Here is a 15,236-nt window from a genome sequence, read left to right as displayed (position 1 = left end):
CAGGCACTCAAGGCGGCCGAGTCAAGAAACGTCTCAAGGGAGACAACTGAATGTGACGTCCCCATGGAAGAGGCAGAGGGCAGGAAAAGGATACGTCCCGAGGGCCACGAGACTTGTAATTTGATTTCAATGGAGGAGTTGCCCGAGAACTACTTCGAGCACATGAGAATTCAGGTGGAACCACGCCCAGGGGCCTTGCTAATGGAAGCCTCTCAGCCCATCATGTTGATACAAGAGGGGATTGTGGAAGAAGCAAGTGATGAAGAAGAGAGCACAGAACAAATCGCTGTAAGACTTAGGAGAGGGAAGTGGGCACGCGAAGAAACAATAATCACTATGGACCTGCCCAACGGAATCACTCACACTGTAACTACAACCTCTGAACGCTTGATAAATCTGGCCCGAGCTCACCAGCCCGAGCTCAAGGATACAGAAGGGTTGACAATCACGGAAATGGGAAAATCTAGTGAGGCTCGAGCAGATTTAGACCCGAGAATGCCCCCAATGGTCGAGAGGGCTGGGGCCGCAGAGGACACAATCCCGATCTTGGTAGACCCAAATGATCCCTCCAAGGTACTCAGAATAGGCTCTAACCTAAGTCCCGACTTGAGAGAGGATCTAGCCCGCTTCCTAAGGGAGAATTTGGATGTCTTTGCATGGTCACACTCTGATATGATAGGAATTGACCCAAATGTCAAGTGCCACCGGCTCAACTTGGACTCAAAAAAGAAGGGGGTTAGGCAAAAGAGACGGCCAATTAGTGGAGAGAGGGCAGAGGCCCTCAGAGAAGAAGTGGATAGATTAATGGAGGCAGGACTTGTGAGAGAAGCCTTCTACCCCGTATGGCTGGCCAACCCCGTGCTTGTCAAAAAGCCCAATGGCAAGTGGAGGACGGACATGTGTAGACTTCACCGAACTGAACAAAGCTTGCCCGAAGGACAGCTTTCCTCTACCCCGAATTGACCAGCTGGTTGATTCCACGGCTGGGCACGCATTGCTTAGTTTTATGGATGCTTATTCGGGATATAACCAAATCCCCATGTATGGGCCAGATCAGGAGCACACCTCCTTTATTACTGATCGGGGCCTTTACTGTTACATCGGGATGCCCTTCGGGCTCCTTAATGCGGGGGCAACCTATCAGAGGCTGGTGAATAAGATGTTCAAACAACAATTGGGGAAGACTATGGAGGCCTATGTAGATGACATGCTGGTGAAGTCGAAAGAAGCGAGGGATCATTTCCGCCACCTGGCAGAAATGTTCCAGATCCTAAGGGAGTACAGAATGAAGCTCAACCCCCAGAAATGTGTGTTTGGGGTTGAATCGGGGAAGTTTTTGGGATTTATTATCAACCATAGAGGCATTGAGGCCAACCCAGCCAAGATACAAGCCCTACTCGAGATGAGATCCCCTCGACGGGTGAAGGATGTTCAAAGCTTAATGGGACGAGTGGCTGTCTTGAATCGCTTCGTCTCAAAATCCTCCGATAAATGCCAAGAGTTCTTCAAAGCAATTAAAGGAGCGAGGAGGGATTTTAAGTGGACTGAAGAATGTGAGGAAGCCTTTCAGAACATAAAGAAGCATCTCAGCAGCCCTCCAATGTTGTCCAACCCAAAGGCAGGAGAAACTTTGATCCTATACTTGGCTGTCTCCGACTTTGCAATAAGTGCGGTATTAGTCCGAGAGGAGGATGGTGTCCAGCTCCCGGTATATTATGTGAGTAAAAGGCTAGCCGATGCCGAGACTCGATACACAAGCCTCGAAAAGCTAGCATATGCTTTGATCCTGGCCTCCCGAAAACTCAGGCCCTATTTTCAGGCACACAAGATAGAAGTGCGAACCTCCTACCCCCTCAGACAAGTGATGCATAAACCAGAGTTTTCTGGTCGAATGTTGAAGTGGACGGTTGAGCTCGGCCAATTCGAGGTGGATTATAAGCCAATGACTACGATCAAAGGCCAAGCCCTGGCCGATTTTGTGCTAGAATTTCCCCCACATCAAGAAGTGGAGCCGGGAGCCCTTGTTGTTATACCTAGCACAGAAGAAGTTGGACTGGAGAGACAAAATAGTGCCCCATGGTGGAGCCTATTTGTGGATGGTGCCTCTAACGGTGATGGAGCAGGAGCTGGAATTGAGCTAATCAGCCCAGAGGCGCACAAGATAAGACGTGCGACCCATCTGGCCTTTCATGCAACCAACAATGATACTGAGTATGAGGCCCTGATCAACGGTCTCAAGCTAGCTCTGGAAATGAAGGTCGAGAATTTGAATGTGTTTAGTGACTCCATGATTGTGGTCTATCAGATATACGGGGGGTATCAAGCTAAGGGGCCGAGAACAGAGCTTTACCTGAAGTGCGCACAGAGGATAATCGCGAGATTCAACGAGGTGAGGCTGGAACTAATCCCGCGTGGGCAGAATGAAGGCGTGGACGAGCTAGCTAAGCTCGGCTCACGCCGCGAGAGCACTTTGCTAGGGACCGTGCCCCTTGATATACAGAGGCAACCTAGTGTGCCCGAGCACGAGGTGGGTAGCCTCAGTAATGAGCTCGGCCCCACGTGGACGACATCTATTCTAGCATACATAAAGGAAGGTTCACTTCCGGATGAAAAGAACGAGGCAAGGAGGATAAAATACAAAGCAGCCCGCTATGTGATATATGACGGGATTCTATATAGAAGAGGGTTCAGTGTGCCTCTCCTCAAATGTATAGATGGAGATGAATGCAACTACATCCTGAGGGAAGTACACGAGGGCATTTGTGGCAATCACTCGGGGGGTAGCTCTCTAGCTCAGAAAATCCTCCGTCAAGGCTACTACTGGCCAACGCTGAAAAAAGATGCCTTTGAATTCTCCCGAGCTTGTGATAAGTGTCAGCGATATGCCAATTATTACAACAGCCCCGTGGCCTCTCTCACATCCCTCATGAGCCCCTGACCCTTCTCCATGTGGGGAATTGATCTGATTGGGGAACTCCCGAAGGCCAGGGGAGGCGTCAAGTATGCGGTGGTTGCGGTAGACTATTTCATAAGTGGCAGAGGCTGAGCCCCTAGCCACCATCACAGCGAAAAAGCTCAAGGAGTTTGTATACAGGGCTATTGTATGTCGCTATGGCATTCCTTACAAGCTGATATCTGACAATGGGAAACAATTTGATAGCAAGGAAATGCGAGAGTTTTGTGAGCAGCTGGAGATTCAGAAGAGCTTTAGCGCAGTCTGCCACCCCCAGAGTAACGGGCAAACAGAGGCTGTTAATAAAATCATTAAGCATACCTTAAAGGCAAAGCTTGAAGAGAAGAAAGGAGCATGGCCAGAGGAGCTCGCCCAGGTCCTATGGTCTTACAACACTATACCCCGAACCACAACTGGAGAGACCCCTTCTCTCTGGTGTATGGGTGTGAAGCTATGGTGCCCGTAGAAGTGGGAGCAGGATCTTTTCGAAGGGACAACTATGACCCAGAGGCAAACGAGGTCAATCATCGGCTCTATTTGGATATGATCGAAGAAACTCGAGAAGATGCTCAGATCAGGATATCGGCATATCAACAAAGGACAGCTAGGCATTACAACAGTAAGGTTCGAGCCCGAACTTTCAAGGTGGGAGATTTGGTTCTGCGCCGGGTCATGCCAAACACCAAGGTGGTGAGTCACGGAGTATTTGGAGCAAATTGGGAAGGCCCTTACAAGATAAAGTCGGTGCTCTGGGAGGGAACCTACCACCTCAATGATATGCAAGACAAGTTGATCCCAAGAGCCTGGAACACGGAGCACCTTCGCAAGTATTATCAGTAATATTATTCTTTTCAAACTTAGTATTATCTTAAAATATTCCTAAGTCTCGGGGGGTAGTGCCATATAGGTGCCTCCCTGAGACCACAAGCATGTACTCCTTTCACTTCCCATTATCTATGAATAAACGATTAATCTCTATTTGTGCACTTGATATTTTAACTTCTGTTAATAGATTAAATACCCAGCAGGGGAGCCCATCCTTGGGAACCCATGCGAGGACAGAACAGTTGTTTTATTAACATGTTAAAATCACAAATCAGGCCGGGCCCCGGCCCGCTTGACGCCAAGAACGCGAAACGAGCTGGGCCACGGCCCGCTTAGATAAATATGAACACATAGTAGATAAAAGATGAGGATAAAAAGAGGTATAGGCCCGCGATGCGAGCTCATACCCTGGCCCGCAAGACCACAAATGCGACCCAGGGGGCCCAGCCCTCCATCAAACATACCCAAGGTCGCATGATGCGAGGATAAGACACATGCGAGCTCCTAGGCCGGCCCGCTAGTGCGAGCACACCTACAACACCTGCGAGTTGATGCGAGCTTGTTCCACTTGGCATTCTTTGTCAATTTTTGTTTGATTGAACAAATGACACGAGCTGGTTAATTGGGCTCGCTGTGAAGGGGTAACGCTCGCCATACGCGGCCAGAGTTATGATAACTTTTGGTCAGTAGAGGCGTGATAAGAAAACACAAAAATAAAGAAAGCCGGCTAGCACCATAAAGACATACGCGGGCACAAAAGACTTGACATTTTATACAAACAAAAGTTAAATAAGTTATGCCCCGAGGCAGAATATTTCAAATACAAGCGCGAGGCGAAAGGGGTTCCCGCTTACCCAGTCAAAAGTCTAGTTCTAATTAAAATTACATCAAGGGTTATCAGCCTCTGCCCCCTCATGATTTTCATCACCAGCGACCTGGGCCTGCTCGGTCGCGAGCCGAGCCTCCTCAGCAATTTGGGCATCCCTCTCCATCTCTAGCTTCAACTTTTCAGCATGCCTCGCTGTGCTCGCACCCAGAGCCGCCCAATCGAAGTCAGGAACCTTCTTCATAAAGACTTTCATAAAATTCCTGGCCCCCAGGTTCCTAGCATCAGCGAGGGCGGCCTCACGGCCCTCGGTCAGGGCAGAAACTGATCCCTCCAGCTCGAGCACCCTCTCCTCGAGGGCATTCTTCTCCTTCTTCCATGCGTCAGCAGCCAGGTCATGAGCCTCCTTCTGCTCCCTTAGGGCCTTGTCGTGAGTAGCGTTCAGGTTAATTATCTTCTTATTATAGTTGTTCACCAGCGTAACTTTCTCTTGCCCGTGCTCAGCGACCTTACTCTGAAGGGACTTGACTTTAGCCTCGAGCTTTATGTTGGTCTGGCTGAGGGCTCGCATCTCTCGAGCCTTAGATAACTGACGATAGTATACTTCGGCCGCTGCTCGGGAGAGTGCATCCTGGTTGACCTCGAGAGCAGAGGAAGACCAATCCTTTAAATCCTGCTCACTGATGTGACCTTGAGCGAGCCGGCCGAATGTGGTCGCAACCATATTGGCAGAAGAAGAGGAGGGCAGAGGAGCATCAGAGGGAGCAGCTTTCTTTGGCTCGGGCTCGCCAGTTTTTCCTTCTTTGTGACCTCGATGCCTTTTTAGCCGAGGAGAAGGCCCTGAGCCTTTGAAATGCTCAGTAAGGGTCCTCATGCGAGCTGGAGGGGGGACTTGAGAGTGGGCCCCTGTGGTCGCTGCATCGGGCTGAACAGGGCCCGAGGTCGCAGCTTGCTCAGTCTCCTCCATGAAGGGGATATGGGAGATGGCCATTTCTGAAAAAGAAAACAATGAAGAAAAATATTAGTCACAGCGAGATGCAATGCAAGGAAGTAATGCGAGCAGATAAAAAATATGGAAAATCAAGGTGCAATATGAAGTGATGCATGCAGGAAGTGTAAAGACGCGAGCCCACGAGCACGAGCACGCGCTCGCGAGTATATGGGCCCGCACATGCGAGCCCGATATTCTTACCCTTTCCGGCTCTCTTAGATTTTTTCTTTTTGAGGGGTCAGCCTCACTCCTTCTTTCAAAAACCCACACGCGACCAGGTTCAAGGTCGTTATGAGCTTTCAAATATCCCTGTTTGCCTTGGGAAGGTCTAGCAGGCTGTCTGCATTTATCTTTTCTTGTCCCACGAGGACAGTGCGAGGCGGGGTGGCTGGAGAAGAAAAAATATTTCTTGTTAAAAGAAGGAATTATGGTAGAAAAAACGAGAGCGGCCAGGGAAGACTTACATGGATTGTAATAGAAATGAGTCTGGACTCGAGGCATCTCGTGGACGTAGAAATAGGGGTTCTTCCACTTCCCTGAGTTGCTCGGCCCGTTGTGAATGAGATTCTTCTTGTTGAAGCACGGCCAGACAGAGAAGTAAAAATATCCAAAGTCATTGGGAGAATGATTTAGATTAAGGAAATAGCCCAGCTGCCTCGCTGTGAGAGGAGGAAACCCACATTTATTGTACATGATGTATAAGGCGAGGGCGGCCCGGTATCCATTCGGGTTGATCTGCAAAGGCGCGAGCTGGTAGTACTCGCAGACATCCTTGATGAAGGGATGCAGAGGACAAGAGATACCTAGCCTCAGAAGGAAGGTAGACAAGACCATGCGAGGCACCCTGCCTCCATTCTTTGGATGATTAAATCTGTAGCACCTCATATGAGGCAGGGGCAAGACAACATGGCCCTCGAGCTGGAATTGCTCAATATGCTCGGCCAGATGTTTCTGAGTCAACGAGGTAGATAGGTCGCGGCAAGCGAGCGCCTTAACCTCCTCGTTGACAGTCGAGCTCTCCTCCCCATCAGGAATGATCTACCTCTTAAAAACAATTTCACCCTCCAGCTCGGGCTGGGCAGGAGGCACATAAGGCTCAGGAGAGGCCGCCAGGATGTAGTTATAGTTACAAATCTTATACTGACTTGTAACATCTGCCACCTCCTCGCTCTGAGGAGAGTCATAGGACCAGTGCGAGCCGTCCTCTTCACCCTCGAGCCCCAAGATGGGGTATTCAGCAGCTATGGGCTCTTTTCCTTTCTTCCTGGTGTCATAGTATGCACTCCCCAGGTCATTGTTAGTAGATTCTGAGTCGAGATGAATGGGGTCGAGGTTGTTAGCTGTAGCTTGCCTCAGGCGGGCTGCCCTCTCTTCAGCCATTTCTCGTAATATCTCCTCAGCTCGTTCTTTATCCAAGGGAGCAGGCTCGCGGTTTAGCAGCTCTTCTACCCCAAGGGAGGCTGGAATATGAGAGAGGTCCACGGGCCTATCTCTTCAATCATATATATTCTTCTCCCTGGTGAAATCCTCAGGGTTCGGGTTGAGGTGAATATCAAGCGAGCCGGATCCAGCTGCTCGCATCGAGTTCTCAACTCTGGCAATGTTCAAAGCCCCTTGAGGGGTGATAGCTGAGCCGAGAGAGATGGGTTGGCTAAGACGACCAGAAAGGGAGGTTAGCTCGCATTGGAAGTCCTTTGAGCCTCGCTGCTCAGGAGGGTATTGGTTTAATGGAGATGGAGTAGCTGAAGAGCAAGCCGGGCTAGCAGAGGTGCGAGCCGGGCTCGAGGAAGAGCGAGACGATCCATAGGAGCGGGCTGAAGACGCACTCGACATCTGTAAAAGATGGTGGAAATTAATGTGTGGCCCTAAAAAAAAGAGGAGAAAAACAAAACCAGGTATGGGGTCGCACCTAAGTGTCCTCACATCTCACACGGAATCGCACCTAAGTATCTAAACGAGCGGAAGGGCTCGCATCGCGTGTAGTGGTTGTGTGTGAACTCGCATCGAACAGGTGGTGTGTGCTCGCATGGTGTACATGAATAAGCATGAATAAAAAATGGGCTCGAATCGAAGAGTACCTGTGGGAGAGGTGTATGAAGATACTGATGAATCTGGTCCCGGAGAATATAACCGCCGGTAGACGGTTCTTGTGGAGATAATAATCTTCGCCGTGGTAGATCCTTGAGCAAATTGAGCAGCAATTCAGGAAGTGTTTTTGGAAATGTGAGAAATGAATTCAAATCTCACATATTTATAGGGGATAGGAGAGAGAAAGGGGAGGTGACACGTGTCACCATCTCAGATGATGACACGGATCCCCACGCCAGCTGTCCAACGGCTGTCAAAATGAATATTAAATAGAAGGTATGCGAATCGATTTGGTGCGACCTGGTGGGCTCGCACCTACGAGGCCATGAAAAGCTATTGTTGAAAATTCCTAGCCTCAAGATGCGACCAGGAATTTTGGGGGGTAGTTGTTATGCCCGTTTTCGGTCATGGGCCCTAAACAGGTCCCTTTAGGTGCATTGAATAGATGGACTATCATGTGTGGGCTAGAATCATATGCCAATGCGAGCTGGGCTCGTGGTGTGTGAGCTGGGCTCACGTGACCACATGCGAGCTGGGCTCGTGACATACGAGCTGGGCTCATGACACGTGAGCTGGGTCACGCCCGTAAGGTAGGCTCATACTTGTCGATTGGGCTCTCATATGCGAAGAAGGCTCAAGTGACGATACTCGAGCTGGGCTCGGTTGTCCACACGCGGGCTGGGCCCATGAGCTCACATCTAATGGAGTTAAAGATAATATTGTATTTATTAATTAAAAATGAAGGCGGTGCGGGCCGAGGCCGCCGGGTCGGCCCGCATTAGAGGACTTTGTGCTTGATATGGAAAGTAACTCATAGATGATTGAGTTGCTCGTAGATTTCGGGGCCGACACGGGTTGTTCCTACAATCACGGGAAGGATTGCGGAGATGCCGCGAGATTGTAGGAAGCGTGTGGAGCCGGTTGAGATTTACGTGACTAAATTGGCTGAAGGCCTGACTCTATCATGGGCTTGGGCTGCACGGGCTGAAGAGTCCTAACCCTAGCCTATGTGACTTGTTCCCCCAAAACTACGTGAGGCTTGATCCCTATAAATAGGGTACGTAGGCACTTGTATGAGACATGAGTCGACACTTGACAGAGAATAACAAACCCTATTCTTTCTTAAGGAGTCAACATACAAGCTCAGCCACCACCAAACAACCTTCCTCTGCCCTCAAACACCGTCCTTGATCTTTGTTCCGCCCATTAACCTCCACAACACTGTTATACGAAATTCTCCCTATAACACATAAATACATACATATTCATACATACATGCACACATGCAGACACACATACATACATGTGTATATGTACTTACTTGGGTCCGACTAGGGGGTCAAAAATAAGTACTCACATTGGATTCATAAAAAAATAACAAATTTAAAAACTTTCATGTATAAAAATAAAATACAAACTTGTATTCACACTAAGTGTTGTATGACCGATTAGTCAAAAGTTTAACACGACAAACATACAAAATATTTTCGATCACATTTCTTACATACAAAGAAATAAAATAATTATGAACAAATCAATATTTTATACATTTAGAGAATGCTCGTGCATGCATAACACTAGTTAAAGACTATATTGTGTCTAAGTAGTCGACATCGAAGATATCTTCTTCTTATTATTAGTTTCTCTATCGTTCAGACTGATTAATACACCATTCTCTTTCTCAAGAATTGTTACTTATATTTTAAAGATGTATGGTAGGATATGAATACATACACAGCTCTAGCTTATTCTTCATAAAATATATGATCATGTTAGTTTATATTGGTGTTTGGATGTGCCTTTACACGGCATAACTTAAAAATTATATCGATTAAAATGGATAAACTTAATAAGATTTGTGTATCAAAAGCAACCAGAAGGAGCTAAGCATATTTAGAGATATGCATTTGTTAATATTGAATGAGGTACGAGGAAGAATTACCAAGATCAAGAATAATAATTTAAGAGGACCTAAATTCAAATAACAATTATTAAACAAAACTATAAGTCTACAACTACTATATTCCGCAGTAGCTCAAACAACCACAAACATTTATATAGCAACACATGGATCGCATTTAGGAGCAAGAAACTCCTCTACTGACTCTATTATTTTAGCTTAATGTCAAATATCAAAGAACATGTTCAACACCATGTCGTCACACATTTCATATTCACAAACAAATATGTTATTATTTAACGGGCAACAACATGAATATACCGTCAATAATTACATCTTAAACAACATGAATACAAACAATATAGAACATGCCCTTGAATTGTACAGGTTATAGAGTTAGTTCATTATTAAAGGCTATTGTGATGAGTGTATACCCCCAAAAGTATATTAATATAATTTTCTACGTACCTTCAAGCAAAATATTTGTTTTTTATAAATTGTCGTAACATTTGACGTAACAACATTAAACATGTAACTAGAATTTCCAATTAATTTGACCAATATAATGAAAAATGAATGTTATCTGAATTTAATTAGTAAGATTTGATTTTTAAAATTTTGAAAAGAATAGATAAAAAATGGATATTATTATATATTTATAGTATTGCATATATAACTTATCTTTGAGATTTTGTGAAACCAAAACAATAGTTATCGAAATCTAAAAATCATCAAAATATTCTATATTTATTATCGTATCAAAATCATCTCTGTATGTAATTTGTTCTTTTGAAATTATATATAAGATCTTTTCTCATGATGAATTCATGTATATTGGATTCATTTTATTGAAGAGTATATGATTATGTTGAGGCCTTGATCTAGTATCTTAATATTTTACAGCGACTGATCCAATTATTATAGTATCAAAAAAATAAAAAAATATTACGAAGATCTGGTAACAAAAAAGCCATGCAACAGAAGCATTGAAAACTTGGGGCGAGTTAGATGGGCCTTCTTAGCTTTTGGACAGGTTGTTTGAGGAGACGTCAGTTCCATTTAATCCTAAAACAGATCATAACCCTACAAAAGATAATGTTAAGCAATGTTTGAGAAAAAATTCTGATGGACATTATTCTGTTGCGGTCAAAGTTTTGACATCATCAGGTGTTGCCCCAGACACTCTAAATACTAGGCTTCTACTCGAGGAAAAGCACCCTCAAGCACCGTCTCCTACAATGCCTAATTTTTGTTATGCTAAAAATCCTCTTTTGGAAAATATTGAAACTATTCATCGTTGCATGAAATCATTTCCAAAAGGGACTTCCTGTGGACGAGATGGGTTGATGGCTCAACATCTACTAGATGCTTGATGTGGTGCTGAGTCTACTTTGCCTAAAGAGCTTCTTGCAGTCCTCACTCTAGTTGTTAATCTATGGTTGCAAGGTAATTGCCCAACTTTACTTGCAGAATTTGTAATAATCGCTCCATTAACTCCACTTCTTAAGCCTGATGGTAGAGTGAGACCTATTGCAGTATAAACCATATGGAGACGTCTAGTTTCCAAAGTGGTGATGCAGAAGGTGGGTAAGGAGATGTTTGCTAATTTGGGGGATTTTCAGTTTATGGTTGGTATTTCTGGAGGTGCTAAGGCCATGTTGCATGCAGTTGGCCGATTTGTGGAGGCTCACTGGTCAATGCTTTTGGTGGATTTTAAAAATGAATTTAATATGATTTATAGGGGAAGATTTTACACGAAGTTAGACTCAAATGTCCGTCCATCTCTTTGTGGGTGAAATATCTTTATGGGACAACCAGCCAGGGTATTTTTGGGAACCAGTTTCATTTGGTCGGCTGGCGGAATACAACGAGGATTGCAGATACGTGATAACTGCAATCTCTTTGTTTAGGCTTGGTATTTGGATGATGGCACCGTGATTGGGGACTCAATTGAGGTTTCTAGGGCCTTGTCTATTATTCAATCAGAAGAACCTCAATTTGGCATGGAGCTGAACATCAGGAAGACATAAGTTTTTTGACCTTTCATTGATCCACATATTTTTCAAGATGGTCTATTTCCTTCTGGTGTTGGTCGACCTCGGGATGGTATCATACTTCTTGATGGAGCTATAAGCATGGATGTTTTTTTATAAAGAATTGTACTAATCAAAGAGTGTCTAAGTCCGTAGAAATTATGGGTGCACTTGAGCAACTTAACGACCCCCAATGTGAGTTGGTGCTACTTAGAGCTTGTATGGGGTTAAGTAAACTCTATTATGCTTTACGCACTTGCCTACCACATTTTTTTGTTGAGGCTTATGCTAAGTTTGATGCTACTTTGAGGAATGACTTGGATACTATTGTGACATTTGAAGGACCGGGTTTTGGTACTCTTCAATGGAGGTTAGCTACCTTACCTATTCGTGTAGATTGTTTGGGTGTTTATGGCCCAGTTAGATATAGCGAAGTTACCGAATATTTTGGACAAATACCATCACCAATATGCTAACTTTCACCATTTGTATAGTATATGTCATGAATACGTAATGCAATCTATGGTTCAGTTGATAAGATTATTTCTTCTCCATTTCTAGAACAAGATCATACATCTAGCTCTTCCATATAGGATAACAAGCCATTACTTGTATGTCTTTTTTTAATCTTAATCTATTGCATGGTGTACTTGGAATATAGTTATGGTCAATTAATAGATATTATACGTTAGTGTAACAAGAGATGGAAATCATTTACGACTTGAAAGGTCATGTACATATTTGTTTTTTCTATAATTATACAATTATTTATGTAAAATCATTGCTAATGTTCTTCTTGCGATAAGTATAGAAATAGGAAATGGGTCTATCAGTAAAACTCCAAGATAAGGAAGTTGTTATCTTGGTTTCGAGTCAGAAGTTGGTTCGATTCTGTACATGTATTTTTAATGTAGTTTACGCTTAAAGAATAAAAAAGATTTTGGAAGAAAAAACAATTATGAAATCAAAGAATTTATGTTCAGGGTAAGTGAACATTTTGAATTTGTAAGCGAGAACACGCTTACTTACCCAAAAATTTAAATCAAGACAATTTTATCTCTGATATTGTTAGAATATTAATATAAGCTTTTTGAAATAACCTATCTTTAACACTATGAGATTTTAGTGTAACTGGTTCCTTTACATGATATCAGAGACCACTCTTTGACCCATAATGGGCTATCGAACTGGTTCCTTGTCACATATTTTGTAATCAAAGAAATGGTTAACTTTAATTTACCTAATATATTATAAGTGAACTATTTTCATTGATTTCAGCGATAATGTATATGGTTTGATAGTGTCGGTAATGGTGTGAGAATTGATAAGAATCGTGTGGTTACAATTGATATGACTTCAAGAAGAAGAAGAAGAAGAAGAAGAAGAAGATGAATATGAGGGAGAAGAAGAAGTAAATCGAGGAGACAATGAAGATGATGATGATGACGAAGATGATGATGGTTTTGACGACATTGAATAATGTTGTTTGTTAATTTAATGATGATTTTTAGTAGTGTTTGTAATGATAATAGTGAATTTTTATTGATTTTTATTGGGTTTTATGAAATTTATGTTGTAATGATAAATTTGTAATGGTTTTTAAGTCCAACTTAAGGACAATATTCGACCAATTTTTACCATAATATTTCCCAGAAAATCGACCGCCAAAACACATAACCGACCACATTCTTCATAAAACTGACCGTCTTCTTAAACAAACGGGCGGTTATAAAGAACATATGTGCCTTCTGACTTAAAACTGACCAAAGTGCATGTTTGACTTCGGTCAGTTTTAACCGTGTCGGTCAACAGTCAATTTTAAAATAAATTTTAAATGATGAAACCGTACGGATGTTAACTTCATGTCCAAATATGCTTAGACACAAAAAATTATATTATTTTAACGAGTACAAATACGTTTTTATAAGTAAGTTAGCAAATTTACCTAAAATTTTGAAATAAATAAATAAATATAAATTTAAAATTATAAATTACACAAGATCAAACCGTACAGACAGACGCAAGGACAATGAATAAATGTACCAAAAATTAGGCTATTTAAATAATATTAGAAGTAAAATAGCGTGAAACATAATCACTTCAATTAGTATGCCGCCATTTTGTAGACAGAATAAGTTAAACGTAACATTTGATGTACACAACATAATTTTAAAATAAATTTTAAATGATGAAACCGTACGGATGTTAACTTCATGTCAAAATATGCTTAGACACAAAATATTATATTATTTTAACAAGTACAAATACTTTTTTCTAAGTAAGTTAGCAAATTTACTTAAAAATGTGAAATAAATTAATAAATTTAAATTTAAAATTATAAATTACACAAGATCGAACTGTACGGATGGACAGACGCAATGAAAATGAACAAATGTACCAAAAATTAGGCTATTTAAATAATATTATAATTAAATAGCGTGAAACATAATCACTTCAATTAGTATGCCGCCATTCTGTAGATAGAATAAGTTGAACTTAACATTCGATGTACACAGCATAATTATAAAATAAATTTTAAACGATCAAACCATACGGATGTTAACTTCATGTCAAAATATTCCTAGACATAAAAAATTAGATTATTTTAACGAGTACAAATACGTTTTTATAAGTAATTAGAAAATTTACCTAAATATGTGAAATAAATAAATTTAAATTTAAATTTATAAATTACACAAGATCGAACCGTACGGATGGATAGACATAATAAAAATGAACAAATGTACCAAAAATTAGGCTATTTAAATAATACTAATCATTTTTTCATAAGTTTTTCTTTGAATTTAGGGGTTTCTAAGGTTAGTTAAAACCGACCATTAGGCTTTCTAAGGTTACTTAAAACCGACCGACATTTACTAAAACCGACCGACATTATTTTAGGCGGATTTTTTTTGTGAAAAAATAAAAACCCTGCCTTTAACAGCAACGATGTCGTTTTGCATGCTGCACAGATTCCAACCTCTTAATCGACCGACACGACGGTCGGTTTTAAGCGTGGTATAAATAAAAAAACCTTTCATTTTCTTTTATCTATTTCTTCTCAAAATCTGTATTTTCTCAATTTCACTTTATTTTCTCAAAATCTCTGAACTGAAGATCTCAATGGCGTACAATCAACAAAGAACTTGGGCTTCTCACTCAAAATCACCTCTCTATTTCTCACTCAATGTAAATATATATATATATATATATGTTTATATATATGTTTTTTTGTGTGTGCGTGTTTTGTGTGTGTAAGTATATATATTTATATATATGTTTTTTGTGTGTGTGATTCGAGGTAATTAAGAATCGAAGTTCAAAATTAACTTTTTCACTTCAAATCGAAGTTCAAATATACGTTTTTGCATCGAAGTTCAGTTTTGATATGTTTTTGCATGAAAAATATTCGTCGGTTTTGGTCGTTTATTGAATATACATATAAGTAAAAATCTTAGTTTTTTCGTCGGTTTGTTGAGATATGTATATGTATAAATCTGTTTTTAGGGTAGATTTTTAGGGGTTTTCTCTTTCCGCTCACGTAATTTCATTTCGTACTCGAAATTTATAATTGTACCTTAATTACATGAGTTTTATAGCTTTAATTTGTTGAATATACG

The 15,236-nt window shown here is 41.9% G+C and overlaps 1 protein-coding gene across 1 annotated transcript; it reads left to right on the top strand.

The window, feature by feature from the left end:
- The first annotated feature begins 1,105 nt into the window (after positions 1 to 1,105).
- Positions 1,106 to 3,793, top strand: LOC141720252 (uncharacterized). The gene is made up of 2 exons (XM_074522602.1): positions 1,106 to 2,780; positions 3,405 to 3,793. The coding sequence occupies exons 1-2, from the start codon at positions 1,106 to 1,108 to the stop codon at positions 3,791 to 3,793; spliced, it is 2,064 nt and encodes a 687-aa protein (XP_074378703.1).
- The last annotated feature ends 11,443 nt before the right edge of the window (positions 3,794 to 15,236 follow it).

This window comes from Apium graveolens, chromosome 4 (assembly GCF_009905375.1).
Source record: "Apium graveolens cultivar Ventura chromosome 4, ASM990537v1, whole genome shotgun sequence".
Classification (NCBI taxonomy): domain Eukaryota; kingdom Viridiplantae; phylum Streptophyta; class Magnoliopsida; order Apiales; family Apiaceae; genus Apium; species Apium graveolens.
Note: the sequence above shows the minus strand (reverse complement) of the source record. Positions and strands in the feature narration are given on the sequence as shown.

What these genes read in the sequence shown, in the direction of transcription:
- LOC141720252 (XM_074522602.1), top strand. Translation starts at nt 1,106, where the DNA reads ATGCCCTTCGGGCTCCTTAATGCGGGGGCAACCTATCAGAGGCTGGTG. An exon ending in TTGTGGCAATCACTCGGGGG is followed by an intron (nt 2,781 to 3,404) that starts GTAGCTCTCTAG and finishes ATGGGTGTGAAG; the next exon opens with CTATGGTGCCCGTAGAAGTG.